General features: G+C 38.9%; 1 protein-coding gene across 2 annotated transcripts; it reads left to right on the forward strand.

Annotated features, from left to right (window-relative positions):
* Nucleotides 1-21: 21 nt before the first annotated feature.
* On the forward strand, nucleotides 22-22768 carry LOC111863604 (protein VAC14 homolog). 2 transcript variants are annotated; one of them, XM_023850074.2, is made up of 16 exons: nucleotides 22-210; nucleotides 556-706; nucleotides 1662-1892; nucleotides 2629-2846; nucleotides 4337-4457; nucleotides 6424-6547; nucleotides 9603-9725; nucleotides 10760-10905; nucleotides 11328-11484; nucleotides 13306-13459; nucleotides 14186-14360; nucleotides 14497-14615; nucleotides 15435-15514; nucleotides 17331-17487; nucleotides 18755-18959; nucleotides 22114-22768. In XM_023850074.2, the coding sequence occupies exons 1-15, from the start codon at nucleotides 107-109 to the stop codon at nucleotides 18924-18926; spliced, it is 2232 nt and encodes a 743-aa protein (XP_023705842.1). In that variant the 5' UTR covers nucleotides 22-106; the 3' UTR covers nucleotides 18927-18959; nucleotides 22114-22768. The 2 variants fall into 2 exon arrangements, with proteins under 2 accessions (XP_023705842.1, XP_023705841.1); XM_023850073.2 differs by lacking the exon at nucleotides 22114-22768 and having other exon boundaries at nucleotides 18755-19691.

The following is a 22768-nucleotide window of genomic DNA, read 5'->3' on the forward strand; positions in this document are numbered from 1 at the left end:
TGAGTGGTTGCATGACCGGGAAGGGAGAAAGAAACATATGATGGGTTGTGGGCGTGATTTACAGTAACTGTCAGTTTCATTATTTTGTTTGAAAAAGTAACTGGTCATGATGTCAGAAAGGGACTATGGTCCCTTGAGCGCAGCATGCGTAAGGGCATTAAACGATAAATTGTACGAAAAAAGAAAGGCAGCTGCTTTAGAAATAGAAAAGTAAGTTTGAACGCTTTGCATGGGTTATCCTAACCTTAAAAATGTTCTCTTTCATATTATTTCTTGCAATAGTACAGGCTACTGTTATAGATAGAAGGCCAGTTAGCTGTTGCGCCTGTTTCTATATTGTATTTTCTTACATTGTTAGTAATGAACGAAAAGCCAACATCATTGTGACTTTTCTTTCACCTGTCCTATCCATTTTCCTCGTGATAATGTGTTTCCATATTGACATTTCATACCCAAAAATTTGCCATTGGCACATAATTATACAATAAAATCACACAACTGTCATACATTTTATTGCATTGTTATAGTAATGACATTTCCTGTTTTTTCTGTTAGGATGGTTAAGGAATTTGCACGCGTTAATAATACAGTGCAAATCAAAAAGCTGCTTAAAGTCCTGGGTCAAGATTTTGCTACGTCACATAACACAAATACCAAGAAAGGTGGGCTCATTGGATTGGCTGCAACGGCTGTGGCCCTGGGGAAGGTACAATAGTCAGTGTTCTTTGTCACCATAAACTGTAGCTTTATGGGATGAAAAATGTACATTCCTTGTCTTGTGGAAGGCATGATACAGAATACTGTTTTATTATCAATTCTTATGAAAAACATGTCTTGTTCCAGCACGGTCCCATTCTAAGCTGTCCGTCAAAGGAATTTATAGTACATAAAATAATAAACAAGAAGCCACTGGCATTTATTAATACTGAAGCATTATCATTATTATCATTATCATTTATTATCATTCAACAATCCATACATACAGGTATTACAACCATTTGGATAAGGAACTTGTCAGTTTTACATCTAATTCATTAACATAATTAAGTCTGGAAATCATTAATGCCAGGAGGTGCATCTCAAGCATTACTTATTTATGGCTTATTTGATAACACTGTGAGTTGCTTAGACCATATAGCATCTGTCAGGCCCTAAAATAGTAATTTCTGCAGTTGCACAAAATATACTAGAGGAAGCCCCATTGAATGGCCATGGTTTTCACAGATAACACTGCCATTGACCCACTCTTGCACATTTCATCATCTGGTCCTGTGAGAACTAATTGAGATTAGTTTTGGATTTATTTTCCATGGAAACAACTGACAGACAAACATTTTCATGCTTGAACTGACCAGAGATGACATTCCATGTCAGGTTGTCATGACAGTGACTATGAAGACTTCTGTCTTCTGGGATGTTATCCTGTGCCATCTTGCAGGTTTTTACCAATGTTTGTGAGGAACCTGCTGCCTCCATCTTCAAGGTAGGTACTCGGAAGGTAGAGGCATTAGGTTCCTTTGTAATGTTAGTAAGTATCTATATGACATCATATCTGAGAAGATAGTAATCTTCAGATATTTGTAATGACAGCAGAGTCAGATCATGGATAAATCATAATATAAGAAGATTGAAAGCTAATGTGACTCATTGTATTTCACCAGGATACTGCCCTTTACACGGATGAATTGATCCAGCCTATTCTTGCTTGCTTCTTGGACTCGGATCTGAGAGTTCGATACTATGCTTGCGAGTCTCTTTACAATGTGGTGAAGGTTGCAAGAGGCTCTGTGCTTCAACATTTCACTGATATCTTCAATGCCCTCAGTAAATTGGCTGCAGACCCTGACCAGAATGTTAAAAATGGCTCGGAGCTGCTGGACAGACTCATGAAGGTTAATATTTCTTCACATATGGGACATCTTTACAATATGATAAATCGTGTATATGAGACTTTTTAGCACAGACATGTATGACATACATATTAAACCATAGCACGCTCAGTATAGCGACTGGCTACAGGCTGGTTGAAGATGGGTCAGAGTTCAAGTCCCGGTAAGGTCAAGAATTTTCTCTTCTCCACATCGTCGAGACCGGTTCTGGGGCCCACCCAGCCTCCTTAAATGGGCTCCAGGGCTCTTTCTCACGACATAAAGCGGCCGGTGCTTGAAGCTGACCACTCACCTCCTAGTACCAAGGTCAAGAAAATGTAGATCTATTTATCCACTCCCCCATACCGCTTCATGGCATAGTGCTTAATTAGTTAAACACAGGAAGAACTTTACCTTTACTTTTATATTAAACTTGTCACGTAATTTATATCTTGTATTTTTGATGTAATACATGAGGTGTAAATGTCAAAGGAAGAAGAATATGAAGAAATCAACGGTTGATTTCAGCATCACATAAATTGGGGTTATGCTGGACTGATACGGACCAAAATTAAATTCACTTTTCTCTTATAATATTGACAGAACACAAAGTTAATATAAGGTGATTAACAAAAAAGTTTGGAAAATTGAAGAAGGTAACTGAGAAAATGGGTTGGCAGGACCTCCCACTGATATCCTCACTTTAGGCACATTGTGTCAGAAAAAGCGGATAGAAATTAATTATGAATGTACATTGCAGGATATAGTGACAGAGAGTTCATCGTTTGATCTGGTGGCATTCATGCCGTTACTCCGTGAGAAGATATACACAAAGAACACATTTTCTCGTCAGTTCATAATCTCATGGGTTTCGGTATTGGACGCCGTTCCGGACATCGATCTCATTCTTTTCCTGCCCGAGATTTTGGATGGACTGTTCCGAATACTAGAGGACCACACTAAGGAGATAAAAACAATGTGAGTTGTCACTGTTGAACTAATGCTGCTTTTCCTTGTCATCAACTTCATCCACTGACAGTGGAGACTTCTTGGAAGAGGGGAACTCACTGTCTCCATCACCAAGGACTTATTTTTTGGTCACCATGAATGTTCCAGATCTTATATCATTCTTGAGATCTGAGGTTCTCTCAGCAGTGATTATAAAGAATAGTGTGTTCTGGGATATGACATGAATTGTCAGGTAGGTACCAGCATTTTGGAGGAATCCTGAAGATAGAGGCAGCATATTCCTCTTAAACATTTGTCCCTATCTAGCAGGGGTGCATACGGTAGCGTAGTTAGTTGAGGCACTATGCTACAAGCCAGAAGGTTGCAGGTTCAGTTCCCAATGAGGTCACTGGATTTTTCAGTTGACCTAATCCTTCCAGCCGCACTATGACTCTGAGGTTGACTCAGCCTCTAACAGAAATGAGTACCAGGAATCTTGCCAGGGGTAAAGGGTGGCCAGCCAGCATGTAAGGCTGACAACCTCACTGCCATCTGTGAACCAACTATCTAGAAAATGTGGGGGACTCTATGGACCTCCTTGGCCTGTTACAGGGATACCTTTACCTTTGACCTATCTAGCAGACTCCATGGTATCAAGAATACTGACTTCTGGGATATAAGGTCATGTAGCCCGTTTAAATCAACTGACGTTTCAGACGAACATATTGCCTCAATTTCAGGGTCAAAGAATAAGCCGAGCAAGAAATGAGTATGAAAGCAGGTGGCAAGCGGAGTCAGGGGCTTAATCTTTGACCCTGAAGATGGAGGTGACTTTCCTCACTTTGTTTATCTCCCTCCCTCTTGATATCTCCAATAATCATTTATTCACCGTCTTCATTTATAATGCTGTAAGATGTTTATGGAAAGTGGAGGATGTGTATGTATCTATATGACGAGTCCTGTATCAATGTTTTTTTATTTATGGGAAAATGAAATAAAGAAAGTACTTAATTATTTGGGTAATCTGAGTGAAATTGTATTCTAAGTTTTTACAGTAATGCACTTTTTAAATTATGTTTAGTAATTACAATTGTAATAAGCTTCTTTTTTTTTTCTATTGCCTATGTTACTTGACTAGTGTGTGTATTATTGTTATTGCTATTATTTTAGTTGTGTGACTTATGTAATTTATTACATGTATACATCTATTATCAAAGGGACTATTTCCACATCTTAGTTTTTTTGCCTGTATAGATATATGGAAAATAAAGGAAATGAATGAATGAATGAATGAATGCTCTCAAAGGAACTTTGTTGTTGTCCATGCATATCAAAGATATGCTGACTATGATTTATCATGGTTTTCTTCAGTCCAGCAGGCAAAATCTTGGATAGTGCTTTGAAAGAATCCTTCACCACTTCTATCATATCATGTATCAGTAAACTCTATGTAACAAGTGCAGTTGACAGAGTATAAACCAAGAAGTAACGAAATCATCCATGTTTCCATCCCCAATCAGGTGTGACACAGTTCTGGGGGAATTCCTCAGCAGCATCAAAAAGGATCCATCTCGTGTGGACTTCGCTGGCATGATCAATATTGTGATAGCACATTCCCAGGCTTCAGATGAAGTTTTGCAGGTAATTTGCATGTAATTAAGGTTACAGTCTTCTGAGATGTGATGCTGTGTAATTTTATAGCTGGATTCCTCCAGAATTTCGGTATCTATCTACCAGACTACACTGCGTCGCATCCCAGAAGATCACATGCTTAACACTTTAAAGCCTAATGGTTACTGTGTATACCACCTGCTTTAACATACCAAAACTCTGCAGTCTGACCACCCAGAATGTATTCTATGTTCTGTATGGTTCTCACAATAAACAACAACTGTTTCCCTAAACAACATTAACCAGTTGGTCATAGTAAAGAGACATAATGTGTTTCCTGTGAGGTGCAGACTGAATATTATATACACTCAACTCTCTATTATCCGGGATAATGCTGGGGATGGAAATCACGATTAATCGAAAGCCTGGTTAAGACAAATTCTATTGAAAGTAGTACTGTAATACTGTACCTTCATAATACTATAGGCCTACCTGTATTTAAATTTATTCAACCTCATTTTTATGTCATCTCATGGCCTATTTAATACTTTTTTTACATTACACTGAAGTATGAATTAGTTATTTCAGTCACAGTCTTCAACAACATCCAACATTTTTTACAAATATTCACACTTAACACTTAAAAAAAATGTAATATTGTCGTTTACTTTTTTGTGGAATTTTCCTTTTTCTGTTGAATACTTAACACAACACGCTTCCTTTTACACCCTGACATTTTGCTAATGCACTTGAAGATCGATACAAAGATACTAACTGGGGCGATGTATCTGTCCTTGAAACTTTCCACAAATCCTTGCATTCTTTCACCCCTAACCTAGAACATTGTGTTAGCATAACGGGACCAAAGAATGCAGAGCTCGATTCACTCTAGTGTGAAAATAGTGTTACAACTCGCCATATGAAACAAAAGTAAATGAATATTAAACAACATGTAAGACTCAAAAGAGCCTCAGTAGCCCCGGTTAAGCCGCCCCCAGATAATCGAGAGTTGACTGTATTATTTAGAAGAAATTCAGTCTTTAAAAGGTTAATATTCAGCACCATGAGACCTCAGATTTTGTATAATTTGTATGTGGGCTAACTGTACTTTGTGGTGCAAAGAGAAAGGGTTTAAAAATGATAGAAATAAACAGCTGTTCAGATTTGAATGAAACTCATGTGTGTTTTATAGACCATACCTGAGTATGTGTATGAGAAAATATATTGAGTTTGGTTGATTCATTATAAAAAATATTTTCCATTTCAAATATTAAAAATAGTATCTTACTTATAATTCAATCACGTTTTTTTATTATCAAAACTGATGTTATATAGGACCCCTGCTGTCTTCGATTATGTCTTAAATGTACCTTTTCCTTTTGGTTCATAACTGATTAGATATCGTCTTGTGACACAAGAAGACTCGCATCTTCATTTCCTTCTTGCAGTAACTCCAGGGACTGAATGAGTTCTCTCTGGTTTTGCACGCTATTTAAGTTTCTTACGATCTTGTAATGTGATGCATTTAAATCTTGAGAATATGGTGACCATTCTCTGGATTTGACAAATTCAGTTTTGGCACCATCTCACACTATTCAAAGAGCAGACATATATAATGTAAAAGTTCATTTCTCTGATATAGAAAATGGGAAATATTTTTCTGTCTAATAAATGTTTCTGTTCCCGTGCTTGGGTATGTTCTTAATAACATTTATGAATTTCATTTAAATCCATAAAGCTATTCATTTTACTGTTTCATTTAAATGTCATGTGTGTGCATGCGTGCATGTGAGACAAAGTTAAACAGTAAAGGAAATTTGTGTACCTCAAAATTTCTGTTAGGTGGGTAAATAGGTATGTAATCAGTAACCTCAAATTTTAAAATTTTAGTGCTATTATCTACGAGTGTGTCAGCGTCCAATAAATGTCAAAGGAACTGTACTAAACTGTTTCTAAATCTCAGCACATCTAAAGTGTATATCATCTTTTGTTCCAGTTCACAGCAATCATGTGGATTAAGGAATTTGTTCAGCTTTCTGGCAGAACAATGCTTCCATTTGCATCTGGAATCCTCACGGCTGTTCTACCCTGCCTTGCCTTTGACAGTGACACCAAGAAAAGTATCCTTGTAAAAAATATCAAAGTCTCATTTTGGAAAGAAGGTCAAATTATTTTGTATTTACTAACAAGTTTTTTCTCCTTTGTTTTCATTGATTTTATAATGTACGTGTACATAATGTTTCTGGTGTGGTTGCATTTTTTCATAGAATATTGAACTTAGAATTAGGAAAATTTGTTTCTCTTGAGACAGATAAAATAGTACTTACATAACGTGAACACAATTTACCTTTACAATTTGAACCTAAAATAAACATTTTCAGAAACAAGGTATACAGATGCTGTTTTTTTGCACTCTGTTGGGAAATGTCATAAAGTTTCACTTAGTGGGCTCTAAATGTCACCACTGCTTGGTGTGCACTATACTACTTAGTGTAGTCATCACATTGTCAGTCAGCATTGTGCTGTTGCAGTATACAGAGATAGGGATGTTGTTATTCGGACATTTTACGTGTGACATGTGGTGCCCATGTTGATGTGTTTATAGTTCAGTGAAACTTCTTCAATTTCCCTGTCAAATGGTGCAGAAACAGTCTTTGTATCTTGATTCTAACAATTTCTATCTGAGGTTAAAGATGTAAACATAATTTATGTTCATCCTGTCAGTTTACACCATCCACCTTCATCCACTGACGAAACATTTACTTCTGTATCATCCCACGAGCAGCCCTTTTGTATATGTGTCTATGCTTGTTCTACTATGTTCTGTGTGTCTTCTCTCAGTTGGTCTTCTGTGATGTTTCCATCAAGCTGGGTCATGTATGGCAAAGCCTTCTTTGTTCGGATCCTTAACCTTTAAACGCCGGACTTCGAAATAGTGGTAAGCTTGAGCTGGCTGGAGTTTATTTAAATGTCCGCTGCTGGTGCGCGTTTAAATGCCCGTTGCTACGCTGCGTTTAAATGTCCGTTCCTGTTAGGCGCTTAATCAATTTTAAGCGTTGTGTTTAAAAATGCTCTATCTAGCTCAATTTTTATGATAAATGGATGGAAATAACTTTGTTTATTTCAGAAAAGAACATAGTGTCGCATATTATAAAGGAAGATTTGAAATTTTTAATACAAAGTGTTGTACTCTATTTTCAATTTTTTGTGTTTTAATTTTGATGCGTACTGCAAAAATGGTTTCCCAGTTCTTCACAGAGTTGTTCTGCATTATAACTTCATTTCTGTTTGTAACACTTGACAAATTTTAGCAGTCTCTGGTGTCATAAAACAGATGGAAGCAATAAAATCATTTGGTCTTCTGCTAGCGCTGCTTACACCCTTCGGATTTTCGAATACTTGACTGAAGGTCAGAAGAATGAAAGAATGGCTATTCAAGAGAAAGCTATAGGGGTCCCCTCTTCAGTGCTAAGATGTTCCGTTAGGGCTGCAAAAGCTTATTGCCCCTTCTATTTGAATGAACAGACAGCTGCATCGTGGCTGAGATACAGAGCGTGATCTCTTTTGTGTGCGTTCGTAGTGAAATCGAATACTGTAGTTTCATTTGAACCTATATATACATCAAGAAGGTAACAACAAAAAAGGTATGTACATCGAATTTTACACTATATTTTTAACATACCTATCTGCAGAATCTGCAACAAAATTACTGGATTGTGGATAAGTTTTGGCATAACTCATACGTATATTTTTATTTGCTGTTGTTCAGTAAGGTATTATTTTAATTCCTCTATTAGGGTTTTACTTAAGTCGGTCTGGTAATTACTACATTTAAAAATAAATATTCAGGACTGTGCATGCGCTTCTACTAGCGGCGTGTGCGCGCGCTTCCACTAGCGGAGTTTAAATGCCTGACTGGCCACAACTGGGTACTTTGGCCACGACGACCTTACTCATGACTGGCACAAACTGGGCACTTCGGCACTTAAAGGTTAATGTGGCAAACGGTCAGTTTTTGTTATGGTGGTTTCTCTGAACTATAAATTAAAGGCAAAGCAATTTGTATTTAGTTTTGCATACTGTATTGATAACTGCTAATCCACTGCAGCAGAATGTGAAATTTCATGAACAAATTCTGTTTGAAACTTTCAATTTTCGTGACAATCTTCAGGGCTGTGAATCTGAACCAGCCTTTCTAACTCATAGAGATGCTTAACTAAGCTAGTTTATCTGTACATAAACAAGGACTAAAAGATAAACAGGTATTATAAACAGTTCACAGTTCTTCTTGTAAAATGGCTTTAATTCTAGTCTGACTTTAATGGCTTCTTCCCATCTGGGCCAGGTGAATAATTCCATTTATATATCAAGGTTACAGCATTCTGGGATGTGATGTCATGTAATTTTGTAGATAGCTGCCAATATTTCAGAGGATCCTATTGGCTTCATCTTCAAGTACTCTTCTGCTCTAAAGATGGAGCATGCATGTTCCTCTGAAAAGTTTATCTGTCTACCAAATGACCTGACATTGTATCGTAGAAGACCATAGTATTGGGTTCAGAATCACTGGGTTTTGTGGACTTTGTCCATCGTCCAGTATTCTAAAAGCTAGAGAACACAACGGTTCGGAAACTGGCTTTGTTCTTGTCCTCAGGTGAGAGGGGAGAGACAATCTCTGTTGGGTCCTTTAGAAAGAGCTGACCTCGTCCAGTGGATAGCTCTTTCTAAGGGACCCAACCAAGTAGGTGTCTACCCCTTTACCTGAGGATGGGAACAGATTAAGTTTCTGAAATGCTGTTTTTATTTATTTAGTTTTTAGAATACTGGGCAATGGACAAAATCTGAAAACCCAGTGATTCTGAGTGCTATACACCATTGTCAAAACCCTTCAGAACTGTCTGTTCATGAGGTGGAGACACCTGTGAGGGAGGTTCTGCTATCCTCAGATCCTCAAAGGCAGTATTTGACAGTGGAAATCTACAGATAATGTAGTTTCAGACCACAGAGAAGCATGTGTTGGATGTGGCCAATCCTGAAGCTGAAACCTTCAGCATAGATGTACCACACTGCCTGCTAGACAATCAGATTTTCACTGTGATTGGAACTTGATTGTAAATTCTGTTAGATGACATAGCTTCATTCTTTTTATGATATTGATCCTTAAGGTGACCCCAGACATCAAGGAGACAGCAAGAGCTGTGAATTTCAGCATGATGAAGCTCATCACGATTGAAGATGACGGGGATTTGTCTGAAGGTTCTGAAGCAGTGGAGCCAGGAGATGGAACAGCTTCCTCAAGTAAGATTCATAAATGCAGTTTGTGATCAAAATTTCAGTAAAATATTACTTCCTCTTCTATGTTAATATTGAAACAAAATTTGTATACATTTGCATGTGCCTATGTATTGAATCAGAATTACTGGAATTGTCCAGTATTCTAAAAACCAGAAAACACACCGTTTCAGAAAGTGGATCGGTTTCCATCCTCAGATGAGGGGGGAGACACCTACTGTGTTGCGTCCCTTGCTCAGTCTCCCACCTCACCTGAGGATGGAAACCGATCCACTTTCTGAAATATTGTGTACAGTGATTTACTTTTTCAATTTGTAAAGTATTCCGTGTATAATGCAACAGAGACACTCCAGTCATAAAAGACACTAAAGTATATTTAATTCACTAAAAAGTGTTTGTTAAATGTTTTAAAATGTCATTAACTATGTACATTCGACATCATTGCTACATGTTTTTCGGACACACATGGACCATCATCAGGCAACACTTGTTATCTGGGGAGACCACTGCACTGTACACTTCGTCCTTACTATCCGTAGGCACATATTTGATGTTTTTGTTGTTGTTAATTTGCTTTTTTGGATATTTTGATCCCATCTTTTTAGCAGCCATTTCAGTGTTTCTTTTTAGTGTGTCATTCACTATAGTTGTATGTGTTTAGTGCTGTTTGTTCCTTGTAAAAAATATGATGAAAATTAAGAACAACGTCCCTGAGGGTACTAAGAACAAAGTCTGCAGTGGTTTCCCCAGATAATAAACGTTACCTGATGATGGCCCATGTGTGGCCGAAACATGTAGCAATGACATCGAATGTACATAGTTAATGACATTTTAAAACATTTAACAAACACTTTTTAGCAAATTAAATATACTTTAATGTCTTTTAAGAATGGATGGACTTGGTCGCATTACAGACAAAATACTTTACAATCTAAAATGGTGCCCCAATGCAACAGGATGCTGCAATATAATACATTGATACACTTGTGCAGCCTTCAGATTCAGATGTATATGATAAACCTTGTTCCTTTCTTTTCAAGGCCAGGAGCAGGAGATACAGAGGAAACAACTGGACTTGCCATCTGTGGTGGATGTCCTAATCAAACACCTGCCACACACCTCGGTGCAGACTAAGGTTGCTGTATTACACTGGATCTACCATCTGCATATCAGGGTTCCAAACAAGGTGCACTCAGAGCTGAAAGCTGCTCAGAATATTCATTCTCTTTGTAATGTGTCCCTCAGTCATGTTACTCTGAAATACTGCAAGTTGCCAATAACACAGGTCTTCATGCTGCCTCCCAGCTCCTGCATAATGATGCAATTTTGCTCCATTTCTCTAGTTCACAGCATCCAGACTGGCTGTGGGGTCCTTCCAACCTCCGATGCAGTGGATGCAGGTTCCTTTCTTCCATGGTGAAGCCAGTCCTCTCTCCCCCTCCTCCTAGTGCCGAAGTTAAGAATGTTTGGGGCAATGCCTGTACTCCATACATTTTCATGGTGTGGTGCTTAATTAAGCACAGGGATAACTTCATGTTTTTTGTTTCTGTCTTTATATCTTCGCCCTTAGCAACTAATCCCTAATGGTTTTTGTAATGTTCCCTACAGATGTTCAGGCATGTTGATGAGTTGTTCCCAGTGTTACTTCGGACTCTGTCGGACTCTTCGGACGAAGTGGTACAGCAAGATTTGCAGGTCCTGGCCGAGATAATTTCATCTCCTGCTGGCAACAAATTAGCCTCATCTGGTGACTCTTCATTGCAAGGTAAATGATGCTTGTGTTGTCATTTTATGAAACACTCTGTGTTTAAATAATCTTCCTATTGTTTGTTTGTTTGTTTGTTTCTTTATTTATTTATTTATGGCTCTACAGCCCTTTGGACCTTGGCCACTATTTCAGTTTCTTAATCCTATACACAGTCGGTAGGACTCCTTGGATGGGGGGGGTCAGCCGATCATAAGGCCGTTACCTACACACAGAATAACACAAACACAGAACAAACACACACAGACATCCATGCCTCACGTAGGATTCGAACCCATGACCCCAGTGTTTGAGAGGGTGAAGAAGGTTCATGCCTTAGACTGCGCGGCCACCGTGATTGGCGACTTACTGTTATAGCTGATGTAATGACCAGAAAGGTGAAGCAGCTTTTGCCTCCTTTAAATTTCATTTTCTCTGATTTGACTTTGGCATACATTGTGGATTATGATTGAGATAATTTTTGTAATTATGGACTTTTGAAACAATATCTTTATCTCCAGAGAAAGGGAATAGCCCTGTTGATAGGGCCCAACTGAGTTACCTGATAACAGAGATGGAGTTCAGTCTGTTGAGATGTTTTTAAATAAAAAATAGAGCACTAGATAATGTCCAGAAAGTCAACAATTGTATTAATATACCATTGTCACAAACTTTTTAGGTCATTTTTGTGTTTCCCTTGATATCTGCCATGTAAGCTCTCTTCATGAAGTCATCAATTACTGACATTTGTCAGTAAATAAATGAAGGTGCCAGGCTTGTCTGGCACACAGTGCCAGGTTGAAATAAATAGGCACATATCACAATACTGAGCCATTCTTGTTACCTAACAGTATATTTACGCTTTGAGATACAGCACTGAAGGAGGCTAACACTTCCACCTCAGATGTTGAAAATTAAATAAGCTATGTTCCACATCAGTGTCTTTGAAAAAAGAAATGATAGGGTGATGCTCCAGTACCCAGGAAAGCAGCAGGGCATGGCCCTGGCACAACTGCAAACTTGAATTTTGAGGCACTGCAAAAGTCAGTTCCCTGCACTCATGTTTCTGGGGTACTGAACAAAGAAGCAGTTTGCAGTCCCATTATCAGTGTTTTTAATGATTCTTACATGCCCTAATATATTAATTAATTTGTGTTTCATTTAACGATGCTGTCAGTTGGGTTATATTATGTATTGTCAAATGGTAGGAGGAGTAATGAATGTGGTTGTGGAAGGAAGAAATCATGGCCTAGTTCAAGGTACTATCCCAGAATTCTCTTGGAAGGATTGTTGAAAACCATGAAAAACCTCAGACAGAATAGACTGTGTTGGCATTCTAGCATTAACATCTGACCCAACTTGCTTAATGACATAACAAATGAAGTGAACTCTCAACTGGGGATGTAGTGTGCATGTTCATCCACATGATTCAGCTCAAAAGTACTTGGTGATTTTCAAGGAAATTTTCTGTTGGGAGATTGACACTAAAAATGTGTTGGACAAATGTAATTCGGGTTCATATCAGTTCAGTGTAGCCTGTACTTTATGTGAATCTCAAATCAAACTTCACTGGATTTTCTAAGAAAAAAATGGCTCTTCATAAAAAAATATGTGACAGTAACTATACATTTGTACTACTCATCAAATATTATTAGGTAAGTACCAGGGAGTTCTGTCTCGTCCAACACTAAGAAATGGATCCAGTTGAGTAGGTGGCTTTTCACGTTTTTACCTCAGGATGGAAATGGATCAATTTCCAAAATGTTGTGTTCTATTCATAATCCTACATAATGGTCGAAGTCCAGAATTACAGAAATACTAATTTTTGTGTTATATTTCCAGTGCCAGTCCCTGTTAAAGATATTCTGGACAGCTGTGGTTCGGGCAACAATCATGCCATGAATCCATACTTCTCAAAATTCATTGTGAGTCTCCTACGATCGTTCAGTTCTGACCGACATCATCTGCTTGAGGACCGAGGAGCCTTCATCATTAGGTTAGCCCTCGTAACAACTCTGGGGCTTTATACCGAAATCCTAGTCCTACTAGAAGACAGAGGGGTCAGAGTTTGAGCTCTTCTCCAAATATAATTAGGATGATTAAGTCAAGGAGGATGAGATGGGATGGGCATGTAGTATGAATGGGGGAGAGGAGGAATGCATATAGGATATTGGTGAGAAAGCTGGAAGGAAGGAGAGCACTGCGAAGACCAAGACATAGGCAGGTGGACAATATTAAAATGGATCTTAGAGAGATAGGATGGGACAGTATAGATTGGATTGATCTGGCTCAGGATAGGGACTAGTGGAGGGCTCTTGTGAACACAGTAATGAACCTTTGTGTTTCATAAAATGCTGGGAAGTTCTTGAGTAGCTGCAAAATTGGTGGCTTCTCAAGACGGGCTCAGTTCCTGAGTGAGTGAGTGTCCATCAGCAGCCACTGAATGAACTACCCTGACTCGTATATTTAAATTAATGTAACATAAAATAGGACTGATGTAAAGATGAAGTAACAGTTATAAGGAAGGTGGCATGTAAGATAGATGAATGGAGGAGGCAGAGATTGGCAGGATATGTAGCACATATGTCAGAAACATTGGGGATCTTAATGAAAGAGACAGGCCAGAAGCAAGAAGAAGCAGTTAGCTGTATTGTTAGTAAGTATCTGATAGTCTGAAAGCTTACTTCAACTGTCTTACACAATGATTGTGTTAAATTCACAGACAGCTGTGTGTGTTATTGAACTCTGAGGACATCTACAGGACATTATCAGAGATCCTGTTACATGAGGAGGACCTCAAATTTGCCAGCAACATGGTGGAGACACTGAACACAATACTTCTCACATCCTCGGAACTGTTCGAACTCAGGACCAAGCTGAAGGACTTAAAAACTGAAGTGAGTAAATTTTAAACCGATTTTAAACCTCTTCTACTGTTGTTACTAATAATTACTGGAAAATAATTCGTATTTTTTTACACATAATTTTGGATAATTAGGTAATTTATTAAATGTTTTATTTTATATTTTTTAGGAGAGTTGCCTTCTCTTCTGCTGCCTGTACAAATCATGGGCCCACAACCCTGTGGCCACTGTCGCCCTCTGTCTTCTTACCCAGAACTACAGCCATGTCTGTGACCTGATCCGAATTTTGTATCCTTGACAAATTGCTTCAGAGCTACGTTCGTCAGAATTTGATATGTCTGAAATCTAAGTTTGTCGCTGATATCAACCAAATACAAATCAGAACTACTTGAAACATTTTATTCAACAAATTCTGTAATTATGACATTACACATTTTCCTTCAGAACACTGTATTTCCACATGGCTGCACACTTGAATTATTTCTGCAATGTATGGTGGAAACTAACTCTTTGATAACAGAAGCCAAAGATTCAACATCACTGATACCAGAGGTCACCATTTAACACCATCCTGAGCTAGTTCCATCCACCTCCCATCCTCACAACTATTTCCATAAGATCTATCTTACTAACAAACTAACTCTGAGTTGCAGAACCCAAAGGTTCAACACCGCTATTACCAAAGTCCACCATTTTCACATCCCATCCTGATAACCTGTCTCCATGAGTTCCAGCTTAATGTCATTTTCATATCTCTGGTTATACCACCATGATTCCTGTCTTCTGGAATTAGGTAGCAGCATTTCCTTTACATCATATCCAGTGGTTATATTGGCCTGGCTTGGTCTTCTGGAATTGGATTCCAGAGGTGGTGGTTATACGTCCATGGTTCAGTTTCCAAAGCCTCATTTGGACAAATTATGTACATCAAATGAAGGCAAGGTTGGTATTAAATGTAAGAAAACCTCCTAAAGATGAATCTTACCTCATACATAAAATGAAGTGACATCCTGAAAGATACTTGGAGCTGATCTTAGATACTGATATTATCATAAAATAAACCAAAACATAAAATAAAAGATACACAGAACCTTAACCCAGGCTCAGTGCCAATCTTGAGGTGACTGTTGAGTTCCTGACAGAGATTGACAAACTCGTACAGCTGCTCGAGTCTCCAATATTCACCTGTAAGTACCATCACATAACTAACTCTGTCTTTTAGGATCTTTCCCCAAAAACTCGTACAGCATGCCCTTTCCTTAGAGGGAGGATGTGTCTATATTGTGAATTTCCATAATGCACACCCTGCTTTTCCATTGATTCCTGTAACATAAATGGAAGTGTCTACCTACAGAAATGTTTCTAGACCACAGCTTTAATGAAAGCACAATATTTTACCTGTCAGAAATAATAATAGGCACACCTAAAGGAAGTGCTTGCTGTTGAAGTCAGTAGTGTCTGAGCACATTTCCACATGTAGGGGCAGTACACTGCACAATTCAAACTAAGGTGTGACTAGCAATCATACTGTGGGGTTTTGTTGTTTTGTCGTCGTTATTTCTCTTCAATGACAACCCACTTCTTCGGAACAGTTTTGTAGGTCCTGAAAAGGACCGTTGGTCGCTGAGATGCTTGACCGGTGAGGTAGCGCGGCGTGCGCCGGTAGGAAGGGATGTTGGTTGCAGTGGATGTTGAGGTGGCTGAGTCAGTTGACTGGCCACAGTGCGGCCGTTGCTGGAGGTTGCTTGGTTGCTTGGTTGCTGGAAAAAGGTTTGCTTGCCGAGCGCAGTCGCAGGAGTGGAGAGGCAGTAGCTACGCCAGTGAGTTGGGGGTGTGACCGCCGGACAGCCGAGGCAGTCATGCCTGGCACAGTGAAGTGCCGATGCCTCCGAAGACCGAGCGCTGGTGACGAAGTGTTCTGCTTGCTTGTAGACTGATGTGGAACTGATCTTAGACTGACTACTTGTGAGCTTGTGCTCCACCTTTTATACAGTGCATGATGGCAGAGCGAAAATTTGCTGAGCGCTGGTTGGCTAGCGCGCGTAATGTTATGAATGCAGGCTAGCAGTAAGCGCTGTATAAATGCGAACACTGGATGCAATTTGATTGGTTAGTGCACGTGCTGGTGAAAAGTGAGCACTGTGATAATATGTGGGATGTTCCCACAATACTAATGGTCTTCCTTCTACATCACTGGGGCGTGCTCATAGATTAGCCGGTGGCCACATCCTGGTGCATCACTAACACATTCACACAGGCTATCAAAATTTACTAGCAAATAATTATTTCTTAAAAAATAAAATGTTTGGGCTTAATCTGTCACAGTTGTTCATTTTTATGTTTTCAGAGTTTCAGTTTTTATCTCAGATTTCCATAACGTAAGATATGTGGTCTTTATTTTGAATTTTACAGTCATGTTCTATAATTTCCATTACTGTAGACTGATATATAATTTCCACAAGACTGAATCTCCACTTACAAGAAGGGTGTGAATGGAAAAACAATGTTCATGTTGATGGAATTTCATGATACAAACACATTTTCAAGAACATATCCTTCTGTACTGTGTGTATGTGCGCCTGTACAGTTAAAAAATATAAAAAAAGGTAAAGCTATCCCTGTAACACTCATGGAGGCCTACAGGATTGCAAGTCATCAAGGCTCCCACATTCTCTAGACAACTGGCCCACAGATGGCGGTGAGATTATCAACCTTACGTGCCATCTGGCTGCCCTTTACTCCACAGGAATATTCCTGGTACTCATTTCTGTTAGAGGCTGAGTCCACCGCAGGGCCATAGTGCTGCTGGAAGGATTAGACCAATTGAAAAATTCAATGACCTCATCAGGAATCAAACCTGTGTTGTAGCTTGTAGTATTGTGCCTCAACCATGTTACAGAATGCTCAGATTACTTCTATAATAATATATAAAATTTCACGTAAATCAGATGATACCGCTCTGTTCTATGTCTCATATTTTATTGTTGTTGGTGCCAATTTCAGACTTGCGCCTTGAACTGCTTGAGGTACCACACAATCAGGACTTGGTGCAGGCACTGTATGGTTTGCTAATGTTGCTGCCTCAGACTGAGGCATTCAACACCCTCCGGCAGCGGCTCGATTGTGTTCCTAGTCTTCATCTACATTGCTGCCTTGACAGGTACATGACAGTGTCAGGCAGGTTAGAGAAGGAGATTACAGTCCTCTGGAATGTGACAGTGTGCAATCGTACAGAGCTATTCCGACATTCCAGAGAAACATACTGCTTCCATCTTCAGGGTCAAAGAATAAGCTGAGCAAGCGAGGAGAGTTACTTACTGTGATTACTGCTTGCTCGGTGTATTCTTAACCCTAAAGCTGAAGGCAATATGTTCCTCCAAAATGTCGATAAACATCAACCAGGCTACGTAGTGTTACATCCCAAGAGAATGTATCCTTTATAGATACAGCCATGAGAACTCAACATCTAAATAGTTAATGTAACATTAACACACTTGACTTGTATTTGAGAGGTATCAGCCAAATTACTCTCCTGGATGAGAGTATTCGTGTTCCTGCTCAGTGTCTCCTAGTGAATATTTTGATAGTACCTTGAAATAAGTCATGATAGCCTCTCTCCATATCAACACCTTCTCACCACTCATCTCATTTGATGCTATATAACTTTTGCAGTTGAGTCCTAATAGCCAATCACTGCACGAACTAAGGCTCAGAACCACTGATTCTGAAGACTGCTATCAGATCCAATTGCACGTCAGTTTATACACAACATCATGAGTCATGCAATACAGTATTTCTCAAATGGCTGGATGTAAGGTTTCAGAATTAATAGTTAATTCACTGGATTTGAAGTTCTCACAGCAGTCACTACAAAGAGTACAGTCTTCTGGGACATGATGCCACATAGTCCAGTACAAGCCCACCGCAATTTCAGAGTAATGTACATCCTCCTCCATCTTCAGGGTCAAAAGCTCACGCTGCTTGACTTTTGCTGGTTATTTGGCTTTGATCCTCATGATGCCTGCAGCGGCCTGGCTTCTCCCCTGCTTGCCAAGCTGGTAGAGTTCTGTAAGGTCACAGGTCCGCGCCATAGCTCAAGTGGTTAGTCGCTGACTTCCCACCCTGGCAGCCCTGGTTCGATCCTGGGTCTGGTCAGGTGGGATTTGTGGTGGACAAATTTGCGCTGGGGCAGGTTTTCTCCGAGTACTTCGGTTTCCCCTGCCAATCTTCATTCCACCAATTGCTCCACAATCACCCTCACCTATCATCTAGGGCTGGTACAATAGGCCAGAAGTGGCCGCAGTACAAGGGACTTAGTCCCACCCCACTAGCAATAAAAAAAAAGTCACAGGTCATATTTGGAGGAAAGAGCATTTTCATGCCAAAGCTTGTGACATTGCTAAGCGAGGCTTCTTGTCTGTTTGCAGGGGCCAGAAAGTTGGTAAGCCTGAGAAAGACTGCAATATCCATAGCAAACACATCGACTTTACTGAGTTGCTGCAGCATTTTGTAAATGTACAGGATCAGCACCGTGAACATAAACAGTCATCTCGAAGTATGGCATTGCTTGAGAAGAGTTCAGTGACTCTGAACACATAGCGATGTGTTAGCTGGTACCACAATAAGGCACAGGTAATTGCATTATTTATTCCCTTTTCCTTCTGTTTTGTCTGCCCAGCAATGGCAGTTCTTTTCCAATGTTAATTCATAAAGCTTGGGTTTTATTGGTACATGAACATCTTGATTCAGTTAAGAACATCTTATTTGACATGAAAATGTTATTGTTTTGCTGTACCAATGTTAAGCGCAGAGAGCTTGTTTCCTTTTTGTGCTGTGACACCCTGTAGTGTATGTATTACACAGTGTCAAGCCAGGAAACTGCAACATGAATCTTCACTCACGTGGAGTCCTCAAGTCTCATACAGTATTTCTTATTGTGTGTAGTCAAAAGCAGTTCATGAATGTTATATGAATTTATGAGACTGAGAAAAACAAATTTGAGAGTAAGTTAAGTACAAATAATCAAATATTGTTGCATCGTGGTGTGTGTAATTATTTACTTATATATCATGTATACAGTCAACATAACATGTATACAACAAATAGTAAGGTTATTTAATATTTATTTTTGTGGGTTATACATTTTGGTTTTCCAAAAACCGGAATTCCAGTTGCTGAAATTAATTTATGGACTGAACAGCAAAATACACTTGGATGGGCCATAAAGAAAATGAAAATACACTATATGAACTAAAATCGGAATCCATATTGGAAAGCGGATCACGTGGTGGTGTAGTTGGTTAAGGCACTATGCTACAAGCTGGAAGGTTGTGGATTCGATTCCTGATGAGGTCACTTTTTTTTTCAATTGACCTAATCCTTCCAGCCGCACTATGGCCCTCGGGCTGACTCAGCCTCTAACAGAAATGAGTATCAGGAATCTTCCTAGGGGTAAAGGGCGGTCGGCCGACACATAAGGCTGACAGCCTCACCGCCATCTGTGAGCCGATTGTCTAGAAAATGTGGGAGCCTTGATGTCTCACAACCCTGTGGGTCTTCATGGCCTGCTACAGGGATAGCTTTACCTTTTTTTTTAATCCATATTGGAAAGAGTTTTTAAATAGAAAGCCAACTGGATTCAGCACATTAACACAATGCAAAGAAACAGAATTCCAAACCACTCAAGAAGTTACAAACAGCATAGATCAAGGAACTGAGGAAAACTGCAAGAGACTGCTGGATGAATGAGACTGGAACAGGTCAAGAAATGGCCCATCTCCCAGATAGATGATTGTGATGGTGATTTATTGAATAAACAGTGTGTTGACTGTACTTCTGATGTGATATATGAGTAAATAAAATGAATTTAGAAATATTTAAAAACTAGTAGAAAAAATAGATAATCTTAACCCTTTAAAGGCTGAATTTCTTCTATATACTATATAAGAATCCAATTCATACCTCACAGGAAACACATCACATCTCCGCTACAAAGCTCAACTGGTTAATGCTGTTTAATGAAACGGTCGCTGTTTACTGTGAGAACCGTATACACTGTGCGGGCAGAATGCAGAGTTTTAGTATGTTAAAGCAGATGGTACCACTGGGCATTAAAGGGTTAAGATAACTCTGGAAAATTAAACTAATAGTAATGATGTATTTTTTAAATAGTCATTTACTCCTAAAAGATACTACTTGTGCATTGAAAATGCTGTAAGTGACCATTAGGCTATTCCTATAGTGATAAGAAACTGGAAAGATGAACACACTATAAGGGTTGATTTCATTATTTAAATGTCTCGTAGAGCAGAGATTCTCGGCTTTTGAAGTTTGCATCCCACCGGTTATTTTGTCAAAAAACTGTAGTGCCACCTCAGTAAAATGAATCCTGTTTTTCCAAAGAGAGTATTTTTACAGTTCTGCACATTTTAATATTTAACTGAATATTATTTAAGATCTAATTATTTTCAAGATGTCATACCCCACCCAGCCGACCATGAAGTACCACCAGTGAGGTGTGTCCCATTTTAGAATTATGAGGCAATAAAACGTTTGAAGGGGGTCACACAGTATTGTAGTTGGTTGAGGTACTATGTTACAAGCCGGAAGGTCATGGGTTTAATTCCCGATGAGGTCATTGGATTTTTCAGTTAACCTAATCATTCCAACTACGCTATGGCCCTGAGGTTGACTCAGCCTCTTACAGAAATGAGTACCAGGAATTTTCCTTGGGAGTAAAGGGCGGCCAGCACTTAAGGCTGACAACCTTACCGTCATCTGTGAGCCTATTGTCTAGAAAAAAATGTGGGAGCCTCAATGCCTCACAATCCTATGGGCCTGTTACAGGGATACCTTTACCTTTGAAAATGTTTGAAGTAATTTACTAGATCTCTATGTAATATTTATTATAAGTTAGAAATATTTAAACTTATTGATCATAAATTTGGTCCTATTTAAGTAATTGAAGGTAAATTGAAATTCCCTTGAAATCAAATTTTGAAATTGAAGCTATCAGACATGTAAACTTCAGCAGGTAACAAATACACATGTTTGGCAGATTATGTCGCAGTATGTCATATGTTTATACACAAATAAAACATATCTTTAGAGATTATGTGAAGGTGAATTAAGAAACTAGTAAGCTCCCATGTATCCAGCATGCGCAGGAGATAGTGTCTACTAGTCACATGACTCTGCCAGGTACATGAGAAAAACTCTGATAGAAACTCAGTATGGTACAGTCTAGTAGACAAGCCTATACAATATCAAACATACAATGGAGAAAGGGAAGATACCATATTTATGGGTGAAAGATTACAGATATCCTGTAACACGAACACAATTTCTACTAGCTTCTATTGTAATGGCAGCTGTATGAGGGAAGACGATAAGTAGCACTGCTAGTCATGGCTGGAAGAAGTGTCACATAACAGGTAAACATATGAGCAACACAACTTCACTTCTGAAGTAACTTTATGTAAGATGAAATCTGCTAGTCACTAAATGGAATCCACTTGCCCATGTATTTAGACTGAGGCTTTGAGTACTTGCTGTCATTCTCACGGTAAATCGCTCCTGGAAAGCGGGTGAATATGTTTCTGTAGCCCTGGGAAGAAAGTACAGTCAGCCAATTTAATGATCATTTAAGGAAGAGTGGATTTGAAGACCAGACTGAGGGAAGTTTAACATTTTGATTATTGACTTGGGATCACTGACCGTTAAATGAGAGAGGAACATGCTGTAAAATTATGTGTGAATAAAGCTGTGATATATTCTTATTAAACAGGGTTTATGCCGTGGAGTACTAACTCCATCTTCACCCAACTGACTGTCCAAGAAGTCTTCATTACATATGGTCACTGTGAAAGCTTCAAACCATGTATTTACTAAACTTCCATGACAGTTTTTCACTTTGCTAATAGGATTTCCAATATTAGTTCATTCATTATTATAATGAGAGTGTGAGATAAGAAATGTATGAGATTTTATTGTTGTTATTATGCAGTGCTAAGGTGTGGTGAAGTCTAACGGAACAAGGCGTGATTGTCCCATAATTTTTCAGTGTAGATATACAGTAACAGTAGAGCTATCTTTATTGTTTGCATCCTGTTCTGTGTCATGATTTGTGGTATTATGACCATCAGCAACAACAACAACAACAATTATGTTGACTGCCATAATACCACAATACACTGGAGCTGTAACATTAACACTTTAAAGCACAATGGTTATTATATTTACCACCTCATTTAACATTCATAAACTCTGCATTTTACCCACAGAGTGTACTTATGTGTTTCATATAGTTCTTAGAGTAAACAGTAATTACTTTCTTAACTGGTCTTCCTTATGGAGACACACTATGCTTCTGTATTTCAGCATCCCATTGCAGTTGTTCAACTTAACGTCCATTATTTATCATCTGTCAATATTGCAACACT

The sequence above is a fragment of the Cryptotermes secundus genome, unplaced genomic scaffold (genome assembly GCF_002891405.2).
Source record: "Cryptotermes secundus unplaced genomic scaffold, Csec_1.0 scaffold57, whole genome shotgun sequence".
Classification (NCBI taxonomy): Eukaryota; Metazoa; Arthropoda; class Insecta; order Blattodea; family Kalotermitidae; genus Cryptotermes; species Cryptotermes secundus.

Coding starts and splice junctions, on each gene's coding strand:
- LOC111863604 (XM_023850074.2), top strand. CDS start 107: ATGATGTCAGAAAGGGACTATGGTCCCTTGAGCGCAGCATGCGTAAGG. Junction 4,458..6,423: donor CTTCAGATGAAGTTTTGCAG/GTAATTTGCATG, acceptor CTTTTGTTCCAG/TTCACAGCAATCATGTGGAT. Junction 6,548..9,602: donor TGACAGTGACACCAAGAAAA/GTATCCTTGTAA, acceptor AGGTGACCCCAG/ACATCAAGGAGACAGCAAGA.